The sequence below is a fragment of the Raphanus sativus genome, chromosome 2 (assembly GCF_000801105.2).
Source record: "Raphanus sativus cultivar WK10039 chromosome 2, ASM80110v3, whole genome shotgun sequence".
Taxonomy (NCBI): domain Eukaryota; kingdom Viridiplantae; phylum Streptophyta; class Magnoliopsida; order Brassicales; family Brassicaceae; genus Raphanus; species Raphanus sativus.
The window spans coordinates 37,238,513-37,266,335 of NC_079512.1; the positions used below are offsets into that span (position 1 = coordinate 37,238,513).

Genomic DNA, 27,823 nt, shown 5'->3' on the forward strand with positions numbered 1-27,823 from the left:
GATATTAAGCTTATGGGAGATTAGCACAAAGTAGATCAACATTTAGTTGATTTTTCTGGAGTTAATGTTGATCTTGTAGAAACGATCGAGATAACTATGATAGCTATCGAGAAGGATCAAATTTAAAGCTTATATTTCGTTTTGAAATGTAGAGAATTTGACTATCTATCAGTGCTGAATAAGATAATAATGAGTTGAGTAGTGACTAGTTAGTTTAGATGCATGTATGATTGAAGAGAACTCTTAGATATAAAAGTCAAAGGAGACATGTAGCTGGCTTCCATTAGCTCGAGACATCCATAGAAACGGACAAGAGAATTTGGTATTGTTAATGTAATCGCATGCCAATATTCACTTTTTAATCACTCAGTGCTTTCTACGCGCATTGTCTAGTGCTACTGCTACATTGTTCCACTTCCTTATCCGGTTAGGACAAGAACAGTTGATTCAAGAAATGTTTTTACTATTTAATCTTGAAAATGTTTTTTTTTGACGTAATATACACTTCTATAGAGCAGCTGAGTCTACACTGTAAATGAACTTTTATTTGATACAAAATTTCCTCATTATTGTTCTCAGCTTTGGCCATCGACGCATCGTGTCTTGACAACTAGTTAGTATACGTCGAATGAACAAGAAATTGATGATACAAAGTTTGGAAAACACTTCAAATTTTGCTTAGTTTTCATATGATTGATCTTCTAAAAATTGTAGTTCATTTGATATCAGATGTTATACCCTTGGAATTTGAATATATATTTTACTTCCTTGAATATTTTGGAAGTATGTAAGGTATATAATGCAATAAAATGAGATATACTTCTGTTTTTTACTTGAGAATACAAGACACCTGATCTGATATCTTTCCTACGAAACGTCTTTGTGGTTTTGTTTTTATGTTTCTGAGCTAAGATCTTCGACTGATATAATAAACTCAGATCTCTATTTCATGAGATTTTTCAGTGGGATTGGACAATGCTGATCCTTCCCACAGCTCCGCAAGATCCTTTCTCCGCCATGACATGAAGATCACCGGTCCTAGCGTAGATGGTACCTATATATAATCCACACCACAAAAAAAACGGGTTAAACAATCATAATCTCATTATACATCACTGATCCAAATGAATATATACCAACAAAACTTCGTTAACGACACAAACATTGGACTGAATCAACAGTTTCGGTTAAGAGAAACAAGTACCAGATAAAGCAGAGCTGGCTGCGGTGAGTGGGTTAAGACACCTGCAGCTAGAGCCGAGACCAAGCCAATGGCGTACCCAGGAAGTGCATACCATATGTACTTGTGCCCCTTGAAAGATTTAAGATCAGAAAGATTCACTACATCTCTACTTTTCCTATGGTCAAAGCAGAGTATCAAAGCCAAAAGCATTGCAGGAATAGCCTGAAAACAAAAAAAAAACAACATCTCATACAGTTAGTGCACACTGGAAGAAAGAAACAATCTTAAACTATAAACAAACAAAGGTTTTTTGAATCTGTACTACCATGTCACCAAGACCAAGCATCATGAAATCTGAGGCATTCACACCAGGCACCACACCACCCAATAGGTTCCTTGGAAACACTATTTTAACAGGCAGTTCAAGTTTCTTTGTGATCAACTCCAGTCCAGGAAGATTCAAACTGTTGGCTACAGTATGAACCGGGTTCGACGCTTGCTGAGTTGCCACGGTCACCATAACGTTAGCACCAAAGAATCTCTCGGAGAAGAAGACCCAGAATATGTCATACACAAAGAGACACAGGAGCAGCATAGCACATGTCTTGATATTGGGAAGACGGACATGGCTGACGAAAGCAATGCAGATAGAGATCCCAAGCAAGTTGTTCAACACCCAATGACCAGAGACGAGCCACGCCACTACCGTGACTGCACAAGCCACAAGCAGCAGTCCTTGGATTCTAGTGAACGACTTAGAGCAGCAGCGTGAAAGAAAAGGATCAGAGAGGCCAAGCTGGGACTTGACATACAAGGCGTAGGGCGAGAGCCAAAGAAGAGAGATGAGACGGAGGCGACGGCTGTGAAGGCGGTGAGGAGCTGAGAGACGGAAGAGAAGAGGTAGAACATGAGAAGCAAACTGCAGGAGCTCATGACAGGGATCATCAGGGCTTGAGAGGTGTCTAGTGTGATGGAAGCTTCGGAGAAGTCACGGTTTCTCTCCATCTCTTTGGAGTAGTTAAGCGCGCGGAAGGCAGATGCGAATGTGACGGTGACAGCTGTGAGAATGAGAGTAGCTGGAGCAGGTTCTAGCAGATACAAAAGTGTCCATAGAGTCTCCATGTGAACCTGCTAAAGATCAAATCACACACACACACGGAAAAAAAAACAATAAAGCTTCAGTTTTTAAGAGTTTTTACCGAACATGGTCAGTCACAAATTCAGACATCATAGCTTAATTTGAGTTCCATACGATTCAAAGTAAATGTCGGATTGGTTTTATACGCAGATATAAACAAAAAGATTTGACATTTAGGGAAACTAAGCAATCCATAAAGGAAACCAAGTTTCGTATTTTTTCAATGATGGGGTTTTATTACAAAACTAGGTCTGGACTGGAGAGCTTGTAGTAATTAATCAAGCAATGTCTCCAGTTCAGAAGAGAGTGAGACGCAGATTGTTAGATATTAGATCAGAGGAAAATATCAAAATAAAATGAGAAAGCAGAGATTTTTCTCACCTGAGAAACCCTAAACGCGTTGTTGAATTTCCTTGCAAAAGGCTTCAATGGAGTGAATTGGGATCACTCACATCTAGGTCTCAGTCTCACACACGTTGGAGAAGATGCGACGAAAAGATAATTTGGAATTAATTAAAAAGTGTATTAGCTAACGTATTACAGTATGATTAGTTAACCCCAAAACTGCAAAACTAAGGTTAGACTATTTTTAACTTCACTATATTAAATAAGCCCGATTAACGGGCTGTTGCCGGTATTTATTTAATATTACTTCAGGTGCGCTTCAACTTTGTTTACTGGCTGTAGCCGGTTATCTCCAATCTGAGTGTTTAAAGGGGGGGGGGGGGGGACACATGGCTAAAAACCCTAATTTTTCAAATTTCGAATTTACGCTCGTCTCCTCCTCCTCCTCATACTACTACAGTTTCCCACCTTCAGTTTGAATCTCATTGCCGTTATTTCCACCTCTCTCTCTTCTCTCTCTCTCTCTCTCTCTCTCTCTCTCTCTCTCCATTTAGGGTTTCTTCGAAATGGGAGCAGCTCACAGTCACGAAGATCTTGAGATCTGTACATCAGATGAAGAGGAATACGAAGAGTACGAAGAACGAAGAGACGACGGCGAAGAGGAAGACAAGTTCGAGGACTCCAGGGACGATACGTTAGATCCATCTTCCTCCGGTGGCCGTCGTCTCCTCCGTCCTAAACCTCCTTCATCATCACTAGACGACGTCGACGCCAAGCTCAGAGCACTGAAGCTGAAATACACATCAACAACAACACCTCCTCCGTCGTCTACGCAGAACTCAGCTCGGCTTTTCCGTTACATCAACGGCAACACACCCAAAGCCAAATGGATCACCGCCGAGAAATCCACCGCTTACTGCTTCGTGAAGACCTCTCGAGTGAACGAGGACGAAGAAGACGAAGACGAAGATGAGAATCGAGATTCAGAGACGGAATGGTGGGTTCTGAAGGTAGGGAGCAAGATCCGGGAGAAGGTATCAGACGAGATGCAATTGAAGGCGTACAAAGACCAGCGCCGCGTCGATTTCGTCGCTAGAGGCGTCTGGGCGTTGAAATTCGCCACCACCGAAGACTTCGCGGCTTATGTGAACAGCTACGAAAACTGCTTGTTCGAGAACAATCACGGCGTCGAGTTGAACGAGGCCAGCAAAGCGAAGATCTTCGGGAAAGACTTCATCGGTTGGGCGAATCCCGAGGCCGCCGATGATTCCATGTGGGAAGACGCTGATGATATTTTGCTCAAGAGTCCCGAGTCGTCCGCAGCGACTCCGGTGAGAGATACGCAGGATCTGACGGAGGCTTTTGAGGAAGCTACGAGCGAAGGGATACATAGCTTAGCTCTCGGTGCGTTGGATAATAGTTTCCTTGTGGGGGATTCTGGTATTCAGGTGTTCAAGAACATGAGGCAAGGGATTCAAGGGAAAGGTGTTTGTGTTAACTTCGAGGGTGGTGGGTTTGGTGGTAGGGCTCACTCTGCGCAGCCGAGGAAGGCTCTTCTCATGAGAGCTGAGACTAACATGCTGCTCATGAGTCCCATGAGTCAAAACCGAGGGATCCATCAGCTTGATATTGAGACCGGGAAGGTTATTTCGGAGTGGAAGTTTGAGAAAGATGGAGTTGATATCTCTATGAGTGACATTACTAACGATGGGAAAGGTGCTCAATTGGACCCTTCTGCGTCTACGTTTCTCGGTTTGGATAACAACAGGCTTTGCAGGTGGGATATGCGTGATAGGTATGGGATGGTTCAGGATCTCGCTGCTGCCAGTGCTCCGGTTTTGAATTGGCAACAGGGGCATCAGTTTTCTAGAGGGACTAACTTCCAGTGCTTTGCGACCACTGGTGATGGCTCAATTGTTGTTGGCTCTCTTGATGGGAAGATTAGGCTTTACTCGAGCAACACTATGAGGCAGGCGAAGACTGCTTTCCCTGGACTTGGTGCGCCTGTAACTCATGTGGATGCTACGTACGATGGGAAATGGATTGTTGGTACAACTGATACGTATCTGATTGTTATCTGTACCCTTTTCACTGACAAGGCTGGTAAAACCAAGACTGGCTTCGAAGGTCGCATGGGAAATAAGATCGCTGCACCGAGGTTGCTAAAGCTAAGACCTCTTGACGCCCATTTAGCTGGGTCTAACAACAAGTTCCGCAATGCTCAGTTTTCATGGGTAAGCAAAACTCTAGTTGCTACTTATACTGTGCGCCTAAGTGACAGTCTTCCTCTAAACTAACCGCATCATTGTTTGCATGTTTTCTTCATAGTAGAGTGCATAGTCTTTGAACTCTATGAATTTTCTGGAAGACAAACATATTGATTTTTCTCTTTTCACACGAAAGACTAGGTCTCTTTTTGTTGGATTGCTTCCTTTTGATACCATTCCACTAGCTGAGTTGGTGAGTTTATGCAGGTGTTTACATTTATATTGGCTACTGGAGAAGTTTATTTCTTAGTTGAAGTACAGTTCCCATAACATGAACGTTTGCCTGTGCAATAAAAGTTGTATTGTCTTGTTCAGTTTTTTCCCACAGTTTTCTAAATTACAGGTTATAGTGTTTCTTATTTGTCTGGTGTTAGTTTTTGGTAATCAATCTTAAGTGTTTCCTTGTTGGTAAATTTCGATATGTACAGGTCACGGAGGATGGGAAACAAGAGCGTCATGTGGTGGCAACTGTTGGCAAATTCAGTGTGATATGGAACTTTCAGCAAGTGAAGAACGGATCTCATGAATGCTACCATGACCAGGAAGGCCTGAAGAAATGCTACTGCTACAAGATAGTCCTCCGAAATGAATCCATCGTGGACAGCCGCTTCATGAATGACAACTTTGCAATCTCTGGTTCACCTGAAGCGCCTCTGGTCATTGCAACTCCCATGAAAGTCAGCTCTTTCAGCTTATCCAGCAAGCGATAAAACAAGCAAGTGATGGACAACCTTAAGTCTATATAGTTCGAATTCTAGTATGTTTGTAACTCCTGTTTTCTCGCTCTTAGATTTCAGACACAAGACATCCCAGGATGTTGCTAAACTATTTTGGTATGACATTGACTTTTAAGTTGCTTATATTATGGTTTCCATTTGAAATAAGCTAGAAGGTTAGCATGAAAAGAAAGTTTGTCTGAAATAAATCTGGTAATTAGTACTTTTACATTAAATAAAGTTTTACATAATAATTAAATTATTCACATCAAACTCACTTATGTGACTTCTTCTTCATCATGAACATAAAAAATCTTGGGAAAAGTTTCTTCTTTTTCTTTACAGGATTCGCCTGTGGGGTTGGGTCTGTTTCAGTTCCATTAGACTCTGTTTCTTTCTCCTTAGACTCTTCTTCTAAGCTTCTTCCCTCTATGTTCATTTCATCATCACCATTCTTTTTCTTTACGTCATGTTCTTCCCTCCATTTTCTCAGCTCTTGTTCTACACTTAGCTTCCCTTCTTTAGCCTTCTCAGCCTTCTCAATTGCTTCTGCAAGTGCTTTCTTTCTTGAATCCATCTCTTTGTTTACTTCCTCCAGTCTCTCCAAGTTCCTCTTCTCTGTTTCTCTGGCTTCCTCAATCTCAGACACCGCCGCTGCAACCTTTGCGTTGGCTTCCTCTTCAGCCTCGTGAGCACGCTTGCTAAGCTCATAGTACTCATCTAGTGACAGTGTCACACTCCTCGGAGAATCAACATTGTTTTCCTTCAAAGCAGATTCGCTCTCTTGCAAGGCCTTGATGGCGGCTAATGCTAATCTCTCCGAAGCTTTAGCAGCTTCGATTTCTTTCTGAGCTGCAACCAATCTGCTCTGCATTGTGCTTGCTCCAGCTTTCGCTTGCTCTGCTTCTTCTCGAGACTTTCTCAGCTCTTCGCGAGCAAGCTCAGCTAATGATTTCGCCTCATCAGCTTCTTGAGCTGCTTGCTGCAGCTGCTTTGGCAGCTCCACCATCTCCTCTCTAGCTTCTTTCTCCTTGGACTCAACGAGAGCTATCTCGAGCCTTGTTGTGTCTATCTCAGCATCTAGAGACTCAACCGCTATCGACGCCATCCCTTCTCTTTTTTTGATCGAGTCAAGTGCTGATTTCTCTTTCTCGAGTTCCAGTCTCAAGGAAGATGATGCAACCTTCAAGCATTTCACTTCAGAAGCTGCTTTCTCGATGTTCGCATTGACTTCTTCGAGCTCCTTCTTTGCAGAAGCAACAGCCGTTTGTATATCTGCGTGGGATTTCTCCTGTAACGAGTTGGATGATTCGTTATAATCTGCAAGTTCTTTCTTCAAATCAAGAAGCAACGCTGAAGCAAAGTCAAGTTTCACTTTCAGCTCCTTGGTTGAAACTATATGCTGCTTAAGCTTTTGAAGCTCTTCCTCTGCTTGCTTTAGTTCCTTCTCCCACCTGTGAGTATCCTGATCACGCGACATGACTGCTCCAATCTTATGCTCTTCCGCTTCCAAATGAGAAGAGTGTGCGCATTCCAAAGACTCCTTCGAAGCTATCAGCTCTATCGTCAGCTCTTCAACTCTCCTCTCAACGTCTTTAGAAGCCTTAACTGCTTCTTCTGCTTCCTTCATAGCCACCTCTTTCTCTTTCACCAAAGCATCATACTCGCTCTGCAGAGTTTCTAGCTCTTCCTTGACAGATTCCAGTTCCGAGATCGCAGATGTATGCCTGGCTTGAGCCACTTCGAGCTGTGCTTTAGTTGCAACGCTAGCTTCACCGGCGATTCCTTGTTCCATCTCCTCAACTCTCATCTTCGCAAGGTCAGAGTCCTGCTTTGCTTGTTTCTCTTCTGTCTCCGCCTTGTCGAGATTAAGCTTCAGCTCTTCGATGAGTCTCTTTGTGTTCTCTAACTCCTCTACCGTTAGGACCTTTGACATCTCAACATCTTCTGATTTTTTCTTGTACTCAGGGATCTGCTCTTCCAGCTTTTCAAGTTCTTGTTCCACAAACTTGCGTCTCTGCAATGAAAAAAAAAGAAAGTGAGATCAAGTCTTAGCCAAACAACAATGCAAAGATACACAATGAGCATTATTACATCTAATACTTCCATTCTATGTGCTTTCCAATCCGTGATTCCACCAAATTTTGAGACAGCTTCTTTAACAGATTCAATAGGAGATGCTGTGTCAATGGAGTGTCTGTAAGAATCCAGAGTTTTGGGTGTTTCATTTCTCAACGGTGACGATACTCCAAATCTTGGAGACAAGAGTGCTCTGGGAGAACCAAGGCTTCTTAGGGAAGAAAGAGATCTCGAAGGCACTCTTGGTGCGCCCACAGCTCCATGCTTAATCTTCACATGAGGCAGAACAATCTCAGAAATAGTAGTAGAAGAAGAAGAATCTTGTGCCTCTTCTGCTTTGCTGCTTGATAAACCGGAGGGCAAAAAAGTGTCGTCCATATAAATTTTCTCATCTTCAGTTGAATCTTCGTTTGCTTGAGATTGTTGCATTGTTTCGTCTTCTTGAGGCTGCTCCAGCTCAGGCTTTGTGATTCCAACATCTGATATCACATTAGGTTCTTCTGGAGGGGTGGGAGATACTGCTTCTGGTAATTTCAAATCCTCCATTGAAGGAAGCTAGAAAGGCAAAACGTTACAAGAAAGAAACCAACAAAAAAAAGAAACTTGCAAGAGAGAGAGAGAAAAAATGAAGAACGTAGAAGAGAATCAATGTTTTGTAGACAATGGAATGAGAGGTGCACAATTCAAAAGTCTATAATTAGAAAAGAGATAATCCTGGAAACAAATGGTTGATGAACCAACCTCCTCTCTCTTTTCCCTCAGTAATTTTCGCTTCTTCTTCTTCTTCTTTTGAATCCTATTTTTTTTTCTTTTTCATGTAAAATTCATTTCAGAATCATAATGTGATGTTTTAATAAAATACTACCGGATATAGGCATTTGATCCTAACTACCATTAACCAATATGCTCTGTTGTCTCTTCTCTCTTGCATACAACCAGACAGTGATCACAATTCACTGTCAGAACCAGGAGACAAAAAATGTCCTGCCTATAGATAACTTTTAGTCTAACCATTCCTCTTTTAGTTTCTCCACTTTCTCTCCCATCAACTCATTCTCTTCTGATGTCTGCTTTATGTCATCAATAATCTCCACTATTTCACCTGCAAATTCACATTACCAAGCAGTGGATATTACAACAATGGTACGAGAACATGAGTAGTCCAATCTATATAAGCAAAAGCAATTATGTAGCAATGTTTATTTAGTTAGGTTAGATAAGGATTTTGGTGAATCTTTATAAGACCGAAAAAATAAGTGAATTCCGTCATGGCATACACTGAAATAAAACAAGTACAGTACATTTTAGTACATGATAGCCACTAAGAGAATCGATCTACATTGGACAAAAACATGATTCTTTGATCCGACATTATGGTAAGTGTTAAAAATCCATGTGTTTTACAGAAACAAAAAAAAAACAAGAAACAAGAAAAAAACATTCTATTCTCGTATACAACTGACCAAAAGATGTTAGCATCTTGGTCCGGTACTTCCAACTTTCAAGACCCTGAAAAATGGTATCACAGCATGAAATTAACCAAACACTATCTCTCTCTCTCTCTCCCCTACTGTCCACATCAAACAGTCCAGTCCAATCGACATGAGGTTTTTGCTCAAGCCGTTACAACACCTGAAACCCATGGAACGATAGTAGGCGCTTTTGGGTGGTTGTTTCTGTATGCCTCTGAATATCTGTCTTTAAAGCTCCGTTTAGGCTTCTCTGCCTGCAATTTTACATTTGACATAGTTGAAACTTAATAATCCATAGTAAAATCTCAAGGAAAATAAAGTGAACGAGGTAAAGCTTCTTACGTATTTAAGCCAACACTCCTGATGTTTATGCTCATAGATATCTGGAGAAAAGCAGCCAAACTCGGATGGGCAATAAACCCATATGTTGCATCTCATTTCTCCAGGTTTCGCGCGCTTTGCCTGGTCTAAGCAAGCTTGGCAGCAATCAGCTGCGCTCTCTTTATGATGTGTGAGTCCCCATCTCACTGCAGCACCACCATAATCTGTGTGAAGCTCTACGTTACATACACCTGGCACTGGTCTGCCTGCTAATATCTCCTCTGTAAATTCCAAAAAAAAAAAAAAAAGAATAACCTCATGAGTTATAAAAAATTTTACATTTATGCAAAAATTAGAGATTGGGAGAAGTATTAAAAATATTGAGAAAAATAGTACCAGGCTCTTCCTCTCCTTCAGATTTATCATCGTGCTCTTCATTGAGAACCTCAGCAGGTAACCAAAAACCAATCTCTTCAGACAGCACATCCCACTCCAGCTCCAACGCTCTTACAAGCATCCCTATATGATAGTCAAGAGTAAGAGAGAGTTCCCCTCTACACAATGATCCAGTATCCAGAGGGTTTCTTAAAAATGAATCTTTGGTCATGGTAAGTATACTACCTGCTTCCTCCACCACTATGGTGGTGGAATTAACCCCATTTTGTTCCTGAATTAGCTCTTTAGCTTCCTTCAGCTTCTCACTCCGCCACGTTTCTACAGCTTCTGTTTCGCCAAATGACGATAAGAAGGTATTACAAATCATACATTGAATGGAGAGTAACATCATTAGTTAGAGCTATATTTTACTTCTAAGATATATATGAACGATGTTGCTAGTTACTTGAGCTCTATATTCCACTTTTACATGAATGATGATACTATCTCTTTACTAAATTGAGCCCTTGACATCTACCCCATCTTCTTGCACAGTTTAAGTAATAAGACAAATAATAAGGTCAAAAAGACACCATCACATTTCAACGAGCAAGAAGACAAACCCCTTACCTTAGCAGGTAACTGACCAAGAAAGTTCACAAAGTACAAGTTTGTGGCAGTTTTTAAATAAATGTCGTAACTTTAAAAGGATATAGCTTATTAGCGAAACAAAGATCCAATTTTTATTAGGTAGGATTTGAAACAGGCACAATACCTCTGACTAATGTAACATTAGACTTGTCCTCTAATCTTTTCAAACGCTCCAAGATCTCATCAACTAGTTTGCCTTTTACATTAGGAGACAGCTCAATACTTGATTCTGAAGTGGCGAGATCATGTTTCAGCTTCTTCACCTATTATGACAAAGAAAACATTTGATGAGAACACCAACGCATCAAATAAAAAAATAGAAGTAACATTAAAGAGCACTAACCAATCTAACAAGATCAGAAGGATGTTTAGATCTTCGAATCCGAGTAGATTCCTCCATTTTCCTAATCTCATCTGCCGTATACCTAACAACTGGATAAGAAAACGAAAAGGCAGAAGCTTTAGATTACAAGACACTATCATCAATCAAATATGAGCCAAAAATCAAAATTAAAAAAAAAAGAGAGAGAGGGGAGAACCGAACCATTGCGGTTATTGGGATAGAAGTGGAGAGAAGAAGCATAGAGAAAGCGAAGAACAAAGAGAGCGATGAGAATGTTGAAAGAGCAAACGAGCAGTGTTATTCTTTTGTAGGATACAACTCCGTTTCCGGTCCATTCTCCTCCTCCCCTCGCCATCTCTCCTCCGCCGTCATCCCTCCATCTTCCCTCTCTCTCTCTTTATCACTCTGTGGTGTTGAAGATCGATCTCCAGAAAGTCGCTTCGATTAACACTTTTTTTTTTTGCTTTAATCTGAGGAAAGTAGAAGAAGATGATTCGATTTCTCGATTAAAAAAAAAAAAGGAAATCGCAATTCCACGAGAGGAGCAGCTTCGAATTATTACCGAACAAACAGTGTAATGATAAATGTTGGTTGTGTAATTAATACGAACTGTGTTTAATTAAAGACACATCTCTGGTTCGCTAATTAACCCATTCTTGCGAAAAAGACATGTTTACCCTTAATTTGTTTCTTTTATTAGTAACTGCTATTAAAGAAAGGCCGAATAAATAAAGCCCAAAGAAAGCCCGATGATGATAGATGGGCCTGAGCCTTTGTTCACTCTTTCTCCTTCATAGAGTGACAAGCTTCCTCTTCTCTTTCTGCAAATCCAAAAGAAAAAGAAAAATGGAGTCGTCATCATCATCATCATCATCAGTAAAACCCAATCCTTTCCTCACCTTCCTTCACCACCACTGTAACCGCTTCGCCTCCGACCTCTCCTCCCGTTTCCAAGACACCACCAAACGTTTCGCCGAATCCCTAACCACTCGACGTTTCTCTCCTCCGCCTCCTTTCGCCTCCGTCTCGCAATCCTCCTCCAAGCCTTCTTCCCCCTCGACGACTTTGAATCCATCTCACGTCGCTAAAGCTCTAGCTGGCACCTCGGTCTTTACTGTTAGCAACACTAACAACGAATTCGTGCTCATCTCGGATCCTACGGGAGACAAGTCCATCGGTTTGCTCTGTTTCCGACAAGAGGATGCTGAAGCTTTTCTTGCTCAGGTTTTCTTCCTTTTTTTTGCTCTTTATCTTCCTTTTGGGTATTGAAAGTTTCAGACTTTATGAGCTCTTTTTTGATTCTCTATTATTATTATCAGGCGCGTCTCCGGAGAAGAGAATTGAAAACCAATGCTAAGGTTGTTCCCATTAATCTTGATCAGGTAGTTCCCATTCCCTTTTTGATCATCACTATATCAATGTCGAAGCCTCTGTTTCTCTGTTTCTTACTAGTTTATGTGATGGGTAGTTCAAGCTCAGTTACACTTACAGGGGTTTATAATATGGTTATAGTTTGATACTAAGAGAACTACTACTCCTAGCGTTACTCTAGGATTGGGGACTTACAGAACCATTTTTTTATTGTTGTATTTGTGTAGTCCTGGTAGCTACACATATTTTTTTATGTTGTTGAAGTGGAATTCTTTCTCTGAAGTTTTTAAGAGGAGGAGGATGATGTTGTGTTTACAGGTGTACTTGTTAAAAGTTGAGGGGATTTCTTTTCGCTTCTTGCCAGATCCTATCCAAATAAAGAATGCATTGGAGGTTGGTTCATCCTAACATGTTTCATCACTGCGCTTGTTATTTACTTTTTTTTTTGTCATTTTCAATCTTATCCTAAAAGCTATAAATCCTTGTGTTCCCTCCAGCTCAAGTCCTCTAGTAGTAAGAATGGGTTTGATGGAGTTCCGGTTTTCCAGGTAAATTTTTTTTTGTACAAATTCTCTTGCTCTGAGATATCAGTCAGTTACTGCTGAGAAGCTAAAGTTTCTCTACTGCTGCAATTAGTCTGGTATTTGATCAATTGAAGAACTGCATTGTAATGCCTGGTTACTATTCTATTCATGGATTGTTTCCTTTTTTTTTTTTTTGCATTTCCTCCATTTAATCAGTGAATACTATCTTGATCGGCAAATATATCCTCTGCGCTTTCTTTAAACCAAATGATGTTTCCTTACGTTTTGCTTGATTCCCTTCTCTCGTAATTGCCCTCTGCAGTCTGAGCTTCTTGTTGTGAGGAAAAAAAACAAACGCTACTGCCCTGTTTATTTCAGTAAGGTTTGGTTACTCTCTTCTTCTCGCATTTTAAGAAACACTAATAAGATTACTTCAAAATCCAAAAGAGCGAGCCAGATAACTTTTTACTTTTACTGTTATTGAAAATTCAAATCTACTTGTGACCATTTTCAGGAAGATATAGAGAGGGAACTTTCAAAGTATTCAAGAGCATCAAGAGGAGATCAACAAATCATGGTAATGATGATTCCTATTTGTCTTCTATTCGACACCTTGATTCAAGAAACAAGTGGTTTCTAGCATTCATTGTGCTTACATGGTCTGTGTTCACATGCTTTCTGTTCATAATACCATATATTCAGAGGAAGCACAGAAAACTATAGATTATTACCTTGTAATAAATATACCATAGATCATTATTTCCTTCACCATGAAACTAATAAACCTTGTCCTTTCACAGGTTGGAAGTTTGGAAGATGTCTTGAGGAAAATGGAGGTAACTATTATTATTCTTTGTTTAAAGAAATCGTAAAATATGAATGCAGAATTCCCAGTAATAATCTGAACTGAATAAATAAATGTAGAGGAGCGAGAAGAATTCAGGTTGGGAAGATGTGATATTCATTCCACCAGGAAGAAGCTATGCACAACACATGCAGGAGGTGATCAAAGAGATAAAATGATAGATGGTGAGAAACAGAGTATGTGTGTATTTTTCATTTGACAAAACGATTTCTCTTCAGATTTTGCAATAATATCATTTGCTTAAAGAACTCTCTTACACCAACCATTCACTCTTTTGGGTTATTCATACCATTCAAGGGTATGGTAGTTCAAGATGTAATCCATCTTTCATTAGCTTAAAACAGCAAAATATTAACCATAAGAGGTTGTGTGCACAAGGCACCTAAAAAAACTACAATGTCTTACCATCCTCATTTTCTCCATTTTTCATAGCAAAATCACTTTGACATCTCAGCTTAAAAATTATGATTATCTTTGATTAACAAAAACTAATTATTACTTAAAATGAAAGTATAAACAAGAAAAGGAGAGAAAGGTTGAAGATGAGATGAGATGACAAGCATTCGTCACTCTTGTACCAATGTTGACAGGAGAACTTTAAAAAATGTTGCTCTATTTGCTCCCCTCGCACATTGATTTTGCACCTTTATTACACTAATCACAGCCACATCACACACTTAAGATATACATATATATACATGCCCACTTTTTTAGTTCAAATATTATTTAATTCTACGCTTTTAGCCTTCTAGGACTTTACCACAACGATTCTGGATGATCACGTCGTACATTTTACATTTCAAGTAAAAAAGTCGTACTAATAATATTAAATTAATTTTTTGTTATAGATTATTTCTTAATTAACTTTGGAAAAAAAAACAAGAAAAGAGTAAGGTAGGCCTACCGATATGTGTGGGGAAAAGGTAGAAGAATGCTTACGTTTATTTAGTGTATTTTTCACATTAAGCATATTCCCTCTCTTTGAATTATTATGATCTTTTGTATTTTTCAGAAGTTGCAGTTGGTGGAGTTTTGCGAATAAATAATTGTAACCTTTTTGTACGCATATATTTCATATTTTAAAAAACCTTTTTCCTTATGATCATCAAGTTGTGGAAACATTTTATTAGGAAAAAAAGATGGTTGGATTGTCTCTGTCAGATACATCATTCGTAGTCCAAACTTAGTATTGTAACAAAACTTATTCAACATTTTCCTCAGTAATTACAAGAATTTATGAATTGATAGACAAACTGATCATTTGGACGAGTGTTGAATCTTTACTAAATATATATCATTTTTCACCTAAAATTCGTGACTTGACTCATAAAATCATTGGTCGAGATGTAGAAGATGGTTAGTTTCCATTATAGTATCCTTTACACTGTCATTTTGGTCCCACGTTTGGACTTGAGAACAAAACTAATACGTAACTTAAGTCACACGTATTAGTCACTCATTTCATTATTTGTAGCCCAACCACCTTAAAAGAGTTGGCCACATCTTTGTTTCCCCATCTTTGTTCTATTAATATTAATCCATCAGGCTTTGTTTTTGAGTAAAGAAAATCCTTTGACACCGTCCAATGAAACTCTTCTAGACGTTTTAAATTTTTGTGTGTTTTATTATTTTACTCAACCTCTACATAGATTAATAATTAGTAATTACCATGTTTTATTACATTTTCTCATTCCTAACTACTTTACTTGGACCGTATATATATAAGAGAATCATCATCCTACACACAACTCCCTTGAAACTTTTATTAGTATATATACAAGATGAAAGAGAAATGTTTTTCATTGAGAAACGGGAGGACGATGATGATGATGATAATGAAGATAGCTCCATCCAAATCCACACTGATACGCTTTAACCTAATCTTGTTTTCTCTCTCTTTTCTTCTCTACACAGCCTTATTTCTTCACCCTGCTTCATCAATCTACTTGAGCAGCGCAGCTTCCTTTGTTGGATGCTCCTTTCGTGATTGCACTCCCAAGGTAAGGTGAGGTTTTGTTGTTTTGTATGTGATAATAAATATCTTTTCCTCTGCTATTTGATCATATCTTTGGAGCTATAGGTGGAGAGAGGAGTGAAGATGCAAGAACTCATTGTAGAAAACCAAATAAACAAGATTAATAGCAACCAAACCAAACTTGAGGCGCCAAGCTTCATGGATGAGATTATAACAAGAGGGTTAGGGAAAACAAAGATTGGGATGGTCAACATGGAAGAATCTGATCTTACACAATGGAAACGTTATGGTGAAGCCATTCACATACGTTTTGAGCGTGTCTCCAAGTTTTTCTCATGGCACGACTTGTTTCCTGAATGGATAGATGAAGAGGAAGATACCGAGGTTCCCACATGTCCTGAGATACCAATGCCTGATTTCGAAAGCTTAGAGAAGTTGGATTTGATAGTAGTGAAGCTTCCTTGTAAGTACCCTGAAGAAGGGTGGAGAAGAGAGGTGTTAAGGTTGCAAGTGAACCTGGTGGCGGCTAACTTGGCAGCCAAGAAAGTGAAGACGGATTGGACGTGGAAAAGCAAAGTGTTGTTTTGGAGCAAATGTCAACCCATGATTGAGATTTTCAGGTGTGATGATTTGGAGAAGAGGGAGGGTGATTGGTGGTTGTATCGGCCTGAGGTGGTTAGGCTACAGCAGAAGCTTAGTTTACCAATCGGATCTTGCAATCTTGCTCTTCCATTGTGGGCACCACAAGGTAAATATTGCTTTCATATCAAATCTACATTTCTATTTTTTTGTTTAATAATTCTAATTTTCGTAAAGGAACTAAACTATTACAGACCACAAAATACTAAACCAAATTCAATTTTATAAATGATAAGATGAACCAAAAATGAAATCAAAAACCTTTTATTTGTTTGTTAATTTTTAATTATATTTTGAGTATCATTAATTAGCAAATTATTTTAAATTTTGTTTGAATTTGATTAAAGAAAGGCTGAACTAGCTTAACAGAAAATAAAGTTCAAATTGAACTTGAGCTAGAAAGTCTCGTATGTAGTAAGCCTTTTTCAAAAAAAAAAAGTCTCCTATGTAGTGACTAAGACATTGTAACTTAAAAGGATTTGATTACGTGAAAATGATGTGAAAGGTACCAACCTTTTTTATTTATGATCAAATGTCATATGTTTAGATACTTTTCTTAATTGCTTGTTGTGTTAATTAGCTATCAGTACTTCTTTAGTGGTTGCGTTTTAAGTATGTCTTTTTTCCTAACCACCAAAGTTTATTGTTTACAAGCTATCTTGCATTTTTTGAAGGATTATATTAAGAGCCATCGCTACATTCACAGATATATGATTTATAACTGCATATGCTACACTACAATTTAAAAAAAAACTGCATATGCTACATTAGAAGGTATATTTAGAAGAAAACAAAAAGAGTGGTGATAAATCTGAGACATCCTTAAATGTGTGATATTTTGCAATTAGTTAGCTTTGTAAACAAGTTTTGTTGAGTAATATATATACAGCTAAGAAAGTAACAATATAATGTTAATTGCCTTTTTAAAACATTCATTGTCAGCTTAAATTAGCTAGCTGTTGCTTAAGGTCTACGAAAATAATTTAATGATCAAACAAATTAATGATCATAGAATAAGATTGATGAAGACATACATACTACCTACCTTCGTTTTTGAATAAGTGTCACTTTGACATTTTTCACACAAACTAAGATATTGACAGAAATATATGTAAGTTGTTATTAGTTACACTTTTCTGACTAATAATATTTGGGATATATAAAATTATTTATAAAAGTTTATGATTAATTTTCAGCTGAAATTAAGTATAATTTGCAGTAGAATTGTAAAGTGATATTTTTGTGTAACCAAAAAAGTTAGAATGAGATTTATTATGAAACAGAAGAAGTATATATATGTAATATATTGGTCAATACCCAACTCTTAAATTATTACATGTGTTTGATTTTGTTTTGTTTTTGGTCAACTAAGATTACTAGGATCAAAGCTTGATTGATTAGTGTAGGTGATCATTTGTTCTCTTGAATCAATTTAACATCAATTTAATTTTAATAAGCATATAATATAATTTCCTTGGATTACAATATATACAGAAACAAGTATAGACAAAGTGTATGACCTAACGAAGATACAAGCAGAGACAAGGCGTCCAAAACGTGAAGCCTACGCAACCGTCCTCCACTCATCCGAATCTTACGTCTGTGGCGCCATAACGTTGGCTCAAAGCCTCCTTCAGACAAACACAAAACGCGACCTAATCCTTCTCCACGACGACTCAATCTCCATTGCTAAACTCCGAGCTCTCGCAGCCGCAGGATGGAAGCTACGTCGAATCCTAAGAATCAGAAACCCACTTGCCGAAAAAGATTCATACAACGAGTATAACTACAGCAAGTTTAGACTGTGGCAGTTGACGGATTACGACAAAGTTGTCTTCATCGATGCTGACATCATCGTCCTACTTAACCTTGACATCCTCTTCCATTTCCCTCAGATGTCAGCCACCGGAAATGATGTCTGGATATTTAACTCCGGTGTAATGGTCATTGAGCCGTCTAATTGTACGTTTGGTACGATCATGAGTCAAAGAAGCGACATCGTTTCATACAACGGCGGAGATCAAGGGTAAGCACTAATTAGCATTTCAACAATACAAGGGTAATGCTATGTACAATATATACATTTGAACAAACTAAATGTTGTTACATATGTGTTTTTTAGGTATCTAAACGAGATATTCGTGTGGTGGCATCGGTTGCCTCGGCGAGTAAACTTTCTAAAGAACTTCTGGTCGAACATAACCAACGAAAGAAACATCAAGAACCACCTCTTCGCTGCCGAGCCGCCTCAGCTCTACGCAGTCCACTACTTGGGGTGGAAACCATGGCTTTGCTACAGAGACTACGACTGCAACTTCGACGTGGACGAGCAGCTAGTCTACGCTAGCGACGCGGCGCACAGTAGATGGTGGAAAGTGCACGACGCTATGGATGAATCTTTGCAGAAGTTTTGTAGGCTGACGAAGCAGAGGAGGACAGAGATCAACTGGGAGAGGAGGAGAGCGAGGCTTAGAGGTTCGACTGATTTTCATTGGAGGATCAATGTTACTGATCCAAGACGACGACGTTCCTATTTGATAGGCTAAGTTTTGTTTCCTATATTGATAGTTGTGTAATACTGAGACTGAGACCCCATGCTTCTCTTTTCTTTTCAATTTTTTCTGTGTGTGTGATATTTTTAGACCATGTCAATAAGAATCTTACAATTATTTTTTGTTTCACAACTCATGTGGTGAACTCGACCTAGAAATGAACCGATATTAATTTAGTGTAAGTGTACCCTATTTTATGCCTGTGGTATATTTCCACGTTAATACCTCTTATCAGTATCTTATTGTTTTGTGTAGACTTGACCTCAAGAAACGACGAAGACTTATAAGCAACAATAATTTATGTACACCACTCGATCCGTCTCTGCCCTACACGATGTGATAGTGTGTGGGCATAACTTCTGTGGAAAATATGAATCTCTCTTTCCTTTTTCTTATAAATTAAATGCTTTAGGAAAACTCCATTAGTGATCTCTTTCATTGTCATTTTTTATTTCTTACTATTAAGTGTTATAATTTCCTTTTATGAAAATGAAAATTTGTTCATTTAAACTTTTAGGTTGAAGATTAATAAGATACAAATCCAGATTTTGATTTCTCATATTTTTCTGATTTCTTTTTGTTGTCTGTTATTTTTTATTGTATTGATTGGCCAAATGACTTAAATAACACAAAATATTTTATAACAAAATATTAAATAAAATTGATTCTTAAAATAGTATTAATTAGATGGTATCATGACTAAATTACTATAAACTCTATACTTTGATCCGAACTCTAATTTTTAGATATTTAACTTACGAAAAGAGAATAATAAACTATAAATTTTGATCGTTAAACTCAAATATAAATATTAAATATTTTTAAATTTATTTTATGATTTTGGTATTTTTTCTGTCAACTTGAACATAATCATATTGACCGTAAACCACACTAATAACTATGTATTCATGCGAAAACTGAAAAACAATTGGATTTTTTTGTAAAATTTATTTTTATTTGTTTTTTTTTTTAATATTGTACTAGATTATGATTTGTATTTTCAAGGGTAGATATATTTTTGTTTAAAAATATTTTGATAAAAACTAATTTTTATATTTAGAATTTTGTGTAAACAAATGAGTTTAGTATTAATTTAATTTGATATAATAGGCTATTAAATAAATAAATATATTTTTAGACCAGACATTTATTAGTTGGAAATGATTCTATTTTAATGAAAAAGATTTAAAATATTTTTATTAATTAATTCAAAAAGACATATCCCTTCACATCTGACTTTTTGTGAGCTTGTTCCTTGTTCTTTCTTTTCTCTTTACGGTCGAATTCCTTGTTCTTTCTTTCTTTTGCGCCTTGTCTTTTAATTACATGTCACTCTCACTGCGAATTCGCCAGGAAGTTTCGGTTGGAGTTGGATCCTCCCATATATAACATCCACTGCGTGTCTCTCTAATCCACTTACTTCCTCCACTAAAATAAATGGCAGTCACCGATTTCTTCGCCGGCGAAATAGCCACCGAGCTTCTCAAACAGCTCATCTTCATATCCGCCAAAGCATGGAAATACAAAAGCATCGCCGACAGACTCATCATCCTCATCGAGACCATCCAGCCCACGATCCACGAGATCCAGTACAGCGGCGTGGAGCTTCCTCCTCACCGCCAAGCTCAAATCGGCATGCTCGTCAGCACCCTGGAGAAAGGCAACAAACTCACGGAGAAAGTCCTGAGCTCCCGCCGGTGGAACATGTACAGACAGTTCACCCTCGCGAAGAAGATGGAGAAGCTCGAGAAGACGATCTCCGATTTCATGAAGAATCAGATACTGACTCATATCTTAGCCGACGTCCATCAGCTCCGGGCCAACGCGGATGTGAGGTTCGATAAGGTCGAGAGGAGCCTCACTGGCCTCGAGGAGCAGTTGGGTTCGATGAAGATCGGAGGAGGAGGGATGATAAGGGATGCGATGAAGATGGCTGAGGCTACGATGGAGATTGAGACGAGCGATGACTGTGAGAAGTTTGGGGTTGGGTTGGAGATTGGTAAGAGGAAGGTGAAGAAGATGATGTTCGCCGCTGAAGGAGGAGGGCTTTTTGGGATTAGTGGTATGGGTGGTGTTGGTAAGACCACTCTTGCTAGAGACCTTGAACGTGACGGTGAAGTCCGATGTAAGTATTCGATGCTGTCTTTTTTTTTTTTTCTGTTTAATCCAATGTTCAAGAAGTAGATTAGTTTTGATAACCAGCTAATTTAATATTAACAAATTATTAATTTATTTATATATTTTACATTTGTATAAAATATTTTAATTTTTGATTTGATTATAAAATTATTTTAGTATATTAAATTTGTGGATTATGCTAAAACTATTGTTTAAATTAACAAAATTTAGACTAATTTGGATTAATTTAAACCAATTTATAATGGATTAAACTGATTTGAATCGTATAAGTATGATTTAGACTATTTTGTTAGACAAATGTATAAATTTATATTAATATTATTGTTTAATTTAACAGATTTAGATTATTCATTTTTATAACCATGGTTAAATCACTGCTTTTTTGGTTGTCAGGTTACTTTGAGGACAGGATTTTGTTTCTGACTGTATCACAATCTCCGATTGTTGAGGAGCTGAGGACACGTATATGGGGTTTTTTGACTGGTTGTGAAGGTGTAAACCATGTTCCAGACTGGAATTTACAGTATAACGGTGGGGTTAAAACAAAGAAGCTGGTGATTCTTGATGATGTTTGGACAAGAAAAGCTTTGGACAGCTTGACTTCTAACCTTCCTAGTTGCACAATTCTTGTGGTCTCACGGTCAAAACTCGCAGATCCTAATGCTACTTATGATGTGGAAGTACTAAGGGAAGATGAAGCTATCTCTCTCTTCTGTCTCTGTGCGTTTGGTCAGAAAACTGTTCCTCCTGGTTTCGATAAGGACCTTGTTAAGAAGGTAATGTTAATAGTTTCTCTTATATAACTGATTCATGGCTTAGTGTGAAGCATATTTAAATGCTTTTCGATCCTCCTCCAGGTTGCTGGTGAATGTAAAGGTCTACCTTTGGCTCTCAAAGTTACTGGCGCTTCACTAAAAGACCGGCATGAAGTGTATTGGAAGGGCGCATTGCTGAGGTTATCAAAAGGTGAACCTGCTGATGAAACTCACGAGACTAGATTGCTTCATCACATGGAAGCTAGTCTAACAGATCTAGACGAAACAACCAGAGAGTGTTTCTTGGATCTTGGCGCATTCCCTGAAGACAGGAAGATTCCTGTTGATATCCTCATCAACATGTGGATTGAGATACATGATCTAGACGAGGCAGTTGCTTTTGCCACTCTTGTTGATTTGTCACACAAGAATCTCCTTACTCTTGGGAAAGATCCACGGTAAGAGATTACATTACTTGTAGCTAGGCCTGGGCATATAGTTTGATCTGGTTTATTTTGATTTTTAGTTTTTTTTTTGCAGTTCTAGAGATATGATATCCGTTCGAGTAGTTAGGAATTTCGATTTGGTTATTTTGGTTTTCAGTTTGGTTTGCGTAACAAAGTAGAGAACTAGATAATATTAGAGATAATTTTCCGTTCTTGGTTTGATTCTGTTTTTTTATTAGTCCAGATTAAAAAGTTGGCAATTTGGATTTTTTGGATTAAATATTATTTTTTTGCTGTTTTCTGATAAAAATTGGATAATTTAAATAATTTTAAATATTTTAGACAAAAAGTTTTCTAATAATTCAGTTTTTTGGGCTTACAAAAATAATTCAGATTTTTAAAATTTTCGGATAGTTTGGTTTATAAATAATATTTTTAAAATATTTATTATTTTAAAACTATAATTGGTATATATAACTATCCGAAGGTAATCATTTTATTATTCCGGATAAATGTGCCCTTGTAGCTCTAAACTCTTTTGATGATTCAAGTATATTTATTTTGCAGGCTTGGCTCTACGTATGCAAGCTACTATGATGTATTTGTGACACAGCATGATGTTCTGCGAGACTTGGCACTTCATTTATCCAACAAAGGCAAAGTTAACAGAAGAGAGCGCTTGCTGATGCCAAAAAGAGAGAAAGAGCTTCCAAACACATGGGGAAAGAACTGTGATGAGCCATACAATGCTCAGATAGTCTCTATTCATACATGCAAGTGATCTTATAACTGCAATCTCTTATTTTTACTAGGTTCTCTTGTGCAATATAATCACCAGGATCATAATGTTGATTGGATTTGTGTTTTTATTGCAGGGGAAATGGATGACATGGACTGGTCTGACTTCGACATGGACTTCCCTAAGGCAGAGATCCTGATGCTGAATTTCTCTTCGGACAAGTACGTTCTGCCTCCTTTCCTCAGCAAGATGCCCCGGCTTAAGGTCCTCGTGATCATCAACAACGGCATGTCCCCTGCGGTTCTCCATGACTTTTCAATGTTTGCCAATTTGTCGAAACTAAGGAGTCTCTGGCTCGAGAGAGTTCACGTCCCTGAGCTCTACAACACAACAGTTCCCATGAAACATCTCCACAAGATGTCTCTCATTCTCTGCAAGATCAATAACAGTTTTGATCAGACTGGAGTCGACGTCTCCAGTATCTTCCCGAAGCTGGGAGATCTGACGATAGATCACTGTGATGACCTCGTGACACTGCCTTCAAGCATCTGCGGTATGACCTCTCTCAACTCGTTAAGCATAACAAACTGTCCACGCCTCAGTGAATTGCCTAAGAACCTAAGCAAGCTACAAGCTCTCGAAATTCTGAGGCTATATGCTTGTCCTGAGCTAAAGGCGTTGCCTGATGAGATCTGTGAGCTTCCTCAGCTTAAGTACCTCGACATCTCGCAGTGTGTTAGCCTGAGTTGTCTTCCGGAGGATATAGGGAAGCTAAAGACGCTCGAGAAGATCGATATGAGAGAGTGCTATATCTCTGGTGGAGTGAGGTCGGCTGTTTCGTTGGAGTGTCTACGTCATGTGATTTGCGATAAGGACGTAGCGTTTATATGGGAAGAAGTTGAGAGGGCTGTTCCGGGGTTAAAGATTGAAGCTGCTGAGAAATGTTTCAGCTTAGATTGGCTCGATGAGTAAAACTGTAGTAATCAGAAACTGTAACCAGTAAAACTGTAAAACTTACTCAGAAACTGTAACTTGTTTAGGGGGGGGGTTAGTGTGAGCTTTTTTTTTTTTTTTCCGTCAAAGATTTTAATTATAATAAACGGGCCAAGCCCAGAGTTTAGCCGAAGCCCAAATACAAGGTCCACAGACCAACAGCCAAAAAACCCACAATACAAACGGCAAACCAAAACCAATAACCGGCCTCAAGGCCCAAACCCAGAGCCCACCAAACCATGCATCTAGCGTGTCGAGGAGACTTTCCACGTGGATGGATCTGAAGAATCTGCGACACGCGTCGCAATCTCTTATCTTTTGTTCAATTATAAACATAACCGGTTAATTTTGGTTTGGCTATGTAAAATTAGAGATTGGGCATTACCGGTTTATAGAAATTTTAAACGGCTCTCTCGAAAATATAGCCGTTACGGACTTTCCGATTAGAGAATTGGGGACAAACGAAGCCCTAATTTGAATCTGCCGCTTTGTAGTATAAATCAACGCCAAGTTTCTCACTCTTCTCCACCAATTCAATCTGCTCTCATCTCGCATCATCAGCTTACGAACATCTCTTCGCTCTCTCTCTGCTCTCTGTGCTCGAATTTACTGCTTGATTTGATTCGTCTTTGATTTAATTTCGTTTGATTGAAATCTTGTTATCCGTTTCGAATATCATCGCTATCTTGCTTTCTGTTTTCTTTGTGTGTGTTTTTTTTCTCTGTGTGTTTGGGTAACAATGGATGCAGGTATGAACACATCTACGCACTTGAAGGCTCAAGCTCGGTGCCCTCTTCAAGAACACTTTCTTCCCAGGAAAAGTTCCAAGGAAAATGTAAGTTTCCTCTTCAAATTGCTTCAGATTCGATTCCATTTACATGATCCCGTCCTGCCATCTGAGAATTAGGGTTTCGAATTTGTTGGTGTTTCTTTCAATTGCTCAAAGTCGATTCCTTTCTGCAATTAAGAATTAGGGTTTCGATTTGGGGGTTGTTCATCTTGCATTTAGATTTGTTTCGGATATTGAATGAACGAAAGGGTTTTGTAATAAGAAACTGATCATGTGATTCAACTTTACTCTCTCTCTCTCTCTCTCTCTCTCTCTCTCTCTCTCTCTCTCTCTCTCTCTCTCTCTCTCTCTCTCTCTCTCTCTCTCTCTCTCTCTCTCTCTCTCTCTCTTGCAACAGTTTGATGATTGATATAACAAGATCAGTGATATTGGATGAACTGTGTACTGATTTTGTTTTGTTTTTGTGTTGCACCAGCTTGACAGATTCATACCCAACAGATCAGCTATGGATTTCGACTATGCTCATTTCGCCCTTACCGAAGGTAGGAACGGGAAAGTTCAGGCAGCAACAGAAGCGGTAAGCTCACCATCCAGAGAGGCCTACAGGAAGCAACTCGCTGAGACGATGAATCTGAACCACACTCGGATTCTCGCCTTTAGGAACAAACCTCAAGCTCCTGTCCAGTTGCTTCCCACCGACCACTCTGCTTCTCTTCACCAGCAACCCAAATCCGTTAAGCCTCGCAGATACATTCCTCAGGTTTGTGTTATTTGCGCTTTAAGAGAAACATCCACATCTATTTGTTCTTGTTGTATTGATCTGTTGTTTTAATCTGTTAACAGACTTCTGAGAGGACATTGGATGCACCTGACATTGTGGACGACTTTTACCTCAACTTGCTTGACTGGGGCAGTGCTAATGTCCTAGCCATTGCGTTGGGACACACTGTTTATCTGTGGGATGCTTCCACTGGGTCCACTTCTGAGCTTGTCACTATTGATGAGGAGAAAGGACCGGTCACAAGTATCAACTGGGCACCTGATGGTCGTCATGTTGCAGTTGGGCTCAACAACTCTGAGGTCCAGCTGTGGGATTCTGCATCCAACCGTCAAGTAACTACAAAAATCCCTTCTCTCTTCCTTTGTTGAGACACAATGTTTGTCATCATGTCTTAACGTTTATGTGTGTTGTACTTTTCCCTGCAGCTGAGAACATTGAAGGGTGGCCACCAGTCTAGAGTAGGATCAATGGCGTGGAACAATCACATCCTGACAACGGGAGGTATGGATGGACAGATCGTCAACAACGACGTGCGAATCAGATCACACGTTGTGGAAACTTACAGCGGTCACACTCAAGAGGTTTGCGGGCTAAAGTGGTCAGGATCCGGACAGCAACTAGCAAGTGGCGGCAACGACAATGTTGTGCACATATGGGATCGTTCTGTCGCCTCCTCAAACTCGACCACTCAATATTTGCACAGGCTTGAAGAACATACATCTGCAGTTAAAGCCCTAGCCTGGTGCCCTTTCCAAGCGAATCTGCTTGCAACTGGTGGTGGTGGAGGAGATAGGACGATAAAGTTCTGGAACACTCACACAGGAGCTTGCTTGAATTCAGTAGACACTGGCTCCCAAGTTTGTTCGTTGCTGTGGAGCAAGAATGAAAGAGAGTTGCTTAGCTCACACGGGTTTACACAGAATCAGCTTACGTTGTGGAAGTACCCTTCTATGGTGAAAATGGCTGAGCTCACTGGTCATACGTCAAGAGTCCTATACATGGCCCAGGTGAATAGAAAACTTGATCAAATTCTATTTCTAGTATTGCTGAAAGTCGTTTGAGTTTTTTAGAGGTCTTTACAGTTCTAAAACTTGTGTTATGTGTCTGTGTTTTCTACAGAGTCCAGATGGTTGTACCGTAGCTTCAGCAGCAGGAGATGAAACTCTGAGGTTCTGGAATGTTTTTGGAGTGCCAGAGACCGCCAAGAAAGCTGCTCCAAAAGCAACTCATGAGCCGTTTTCTCATGTGAACCGTATTCGTTGAAGGAACTGTGAACAGAGAGAGACTAGCAACAAAGAAAGTCAAGCAGTGATTTGTTACATAAGACTAACAACAAAGAAAATCAAGCAGTGATTGTTACATAAGATGTTTTTGTTTTCGTTTTTTTATTTGGGGTTGTATTGACTAAAAGTGTGCATATCGAGTCAAACTTCGTTGTTTGAATATATTTTAAATATAAACTAGATTCTGACCCGCCCTTTAAAGGGCGGGTATATTTTTGTTTTAATTTAATTCTCATATTTGTGTATTTTTGTGATTATATTTGTATTTTTCTTTTTAGTTATATTTGTGTAAATTTTAATCAAAATATATTTTATTAAATAATAATAATTTAAAAACGGATCCGGTATACGCTCGGTTAGGCTGGATTACCAGTCAAACCCGCCAACTCGCGGGTTTCAATTTTGTTTTGGTAAAAAAATATGACCTGCACAATCCGCAAACAAATAATTTGTACCGGCATCCGTCCCATTTAATTTTGCGGTTATCCGCGGGTTATAAATTTTTAAATAATTATTTAATTTAATTACTATAAAAATATATTAATCATAAAAAATATATTTTTAAATTTAAATTGTTTTTTTTAATTACCATATTTTTAAAAAAGTGTTTACTTCACTTTTTATTTTTATTTATTAAATAATTTTTGGGTCGGCTGGTACCCGCAATCCAAAATCTACTAAGTCGCACCCACCCCAAATGAAATACTCATAACCCGCATCCACAATCGATTTCAAATAGTTGAACCAAATTTATGATCTGCCCTTAAAAGGATGGGTATATTTTTGTTTTATATTTTTTAGTAAATATTTTTTATAAAATCCAGGTTGTAACCAATTATATCTCTGAATATTTTTTTTTCTAGGATATATTTGATTTATCTGTCACATCTCTCAACATATAAATATAGCTGCAAAAAATATACAAAATTCGAAATTGAGATTGGTATGATAAGAAGTTCGATATAGATAGGCCTTTAAAATAGGAATTTAAGTTCCATGATAATGAGTTCGATACAAAAAAATATAACATTCCTAGAAAATAAGAATTTATCATTATGGAACTTTTTTGTTGTTGCTGCAG

General features: G+C 38.5%; 8 protein-coding genes across 9 annotated transcripts; 5 read left to right on the forward strand and 3 right to left on the reverse strand.

Annotated features, from left to right (window-relative positions):
* Nucleotides 1–775: 775 nt before the first annotated feature.
* Nucleotides 776–2,887, reverse strand: LOC108821662 (signal peptide peptidase-like 1). The gene is given in 5 exon segments (XM_018594665.2): nucleotides 776–1,054; nucleotides 1,205–1,405; nucleotides 1,509–2,017; nucleotides 2,020–2,314; nucleotides 2,703–2,887. Coding segments are annotated over 4 exon segments (1,116 nt in total). The 5' UTR covers nucleotides 2,306–2,314; nucleotides 2,703–2,887; the 3' UTR covers nucleotides 776–934.
* Nucleotides 2,888–3,163: 276 nt separating this feature from the next.
* Nucleotides 3,164–5,807, forward strand: LOC108843708 (protein CYPRO4). Its single transcript, XM_018616964.2, has 2 exons — nucleotides 3,164–4,900; nucleotides 5,362–5,807. The coding sequence occupies exons 1-2, from the start codon at nucleotides 3,233–3,235 to the stop codon at nucleotides 5,641–5,643; spliced, it is 1,950 nt and encodes a 649-aa protein (XP_018472466.1). The 5' UTR covers nucleotides 3,164–3,232; the 3' UTR covers nucleotides 5,644–5,807.
* A 14-nt stretch (nucleotides 5,808–5,821) lies between these two features.
* On the reverse strand, nucleotides 5,822–8,520 carry LOC108840896 (protein WEAK CHLOROPLAST MOVEMENT UNDER BLUE LIGHT-like 1). Its single transcript, XM_018613703.2, has 2 exons — nucleotides 7,744–8,520; nucleotides 5,822–7,666 (listed from the first exon to the last, which is right to left on the reverse strand). The coding sequence occupies exons 1-2, from the start codon at nucleotides 8,272–8,274 to the stop codon at nucleotides 5,924–5,926; spliced, it is 2,274 nt and encodes a 757-aa protein (XP_018469205.1). The 5' UTR covers nucleotides 8,275–8,520; the 3' UTR covers nucleotides 5,822–5,923.
* A 548-nt stretch (nucleotides 8,521–9,068) lies between these two features.
* On the reverse strand, nucleotides 9,069–11,465 carry LOC108823020 (uncharacterized). Its single transcript, XM_018596248.2, has 7 exons — nucleotides 11,092–11,465; nucleotides 10,891–10,979; nucleotides 10,672–10,810; nucleotides 10,143–10,244; nucleotides 9,918–10,040; nucleotides 9,543–9,802; nucleotides 9,069–9,454 (listed from the first exon to the last, which is right to left on the reverse strand). Exons 1-7 carry the CDS (start codon nucleotides 11,243–11,245, stop codon nucleotides 9,344–9,346), a joined length of 978 nt encoding a protein of 325 aa, XP_018451750.1. The 5' UTR covers nucleotides 11,246–11,465; the 3' UTR covers nucleotides 9,069–9,343.
* A 236-nt stretch (nucleotides 11,466–11,701) lies between these two features.
* On the forward strand, nucleotides 11,702–13,900 carry LOC108839634 (protein TIC 22, chloroplastic). Its single transcript, XM_018612388.2, has 8 exons — nucleotides 11,702–12,114; nucleotides 12,210–12,272; nucleotides 12,580–12,654; nucleotides 12,759–12,809; nucleotides 13,108–13,167; nucleotides 13,300–13,362; nucleotides 13,586–13,621; nucleotides 13,710–13,900. The coding sequence occupies exons 1-8, from the start codon at nucleotides 11,737–11,739 to the stop codon at nucleotides 13,806–13,808; spliced, it is 825 nt and encodes a 274-aa protein (XP_018467890.2). The 5' UTR covers nucleotides 11,702–11,736; the 3' UTR covers nucleotides 13,809–13,900.
* Nucleotides 13,901–15,223: 1,323 nt separating this feature from the next.
* Nucleotides 15,224–18,950, forward strand: LOC108828943 (UDP-glucuronate:xylan alpha-glucuronosyltransferase 2). Of its 2 annotated transcripts, none has more exons than XM_018602593.2 (4): nucleotides 15,224–15,650; nucleotides 15,731–16,373; nucleotides 17,759–18,290; nucleotides 18,387–18,950. In XM_018602593.2, the coding sequence occupies exons 1-4, from the start codon at nucleotides 15,432–15,434 to the stop codon at nucleotides 18,808–18,810; spliced, it is 1,818 nt and encodes a 605-aa protein (XP_018458095.1). In that variant the 5' UTR covers nucleotides 15,224–15,431; the 3' UTR covers nucleotides 18,811–18,950. The 2 variants fall into 2 exon arrangements, with proteins under 2 accessions (XP_018458095.1, XP_018458099.1); XM_018602597.2 differs by having other exon boundaries at nucleotides 15,513–15,655.
* Nucleotides 18,951–20,122: 1,172 nt separating this feature from the next.
* LOC108842580 (probable disease resistance protein At4g33300) lies at nucleotides 20,123–24,021 on the forward strand. The gene is made up of 5 exons (XM_018615551.2): nucleotides 20,123–20,941; nucleotides 21,349–21,731; nucleotides 21,813–22,168; nucleotides 22,724–22,929; nucleotides 23,032–24,021. Exons 1-5 carry the CDS (start codon nucleotides 20,254–20,256, stop codon nucleotides 23,865–23,867), a joined length of 2,469 nt encoding a protein of 822 aa, XP_018471053.1. The 5' UTR covers nucleotides 20,123–20,253; the 3' UTR covers nucleotides 23,868–24,021.
* A 338-nt stretch (nucleotides 24,022–24,359) lies between these two features.
* On the forward strand, nucleotides 24,360–27,082 carry LOC108816726 (cell division cycle 20.2, cofactor of APC complex). The gene is made up of 5 exons (XM_018589297.2): nucleotides 24,360–24,723; nucleotides 25,154–25,438; nucleotides 25,522–25,791; nucleotides 25,885–26,466; nucleotides 26,579–27,082. The coding sequence occupies exons 1-5, from the start codon at nucleotides 24,628–24,630 to the stop codon at nucleotides 26,720–26,722; spliced, it is 1,377 nt and encodes a 458-aa protein (XP_018444799.1). The 5' UTR covers nucleotides 24,360–24,627; the 3' UTR covers nucleotides 26,723–27,082.
* The last annotated feature ends 741 nt before the right edge of the window (nucleotides 27,083–27,823 follow it).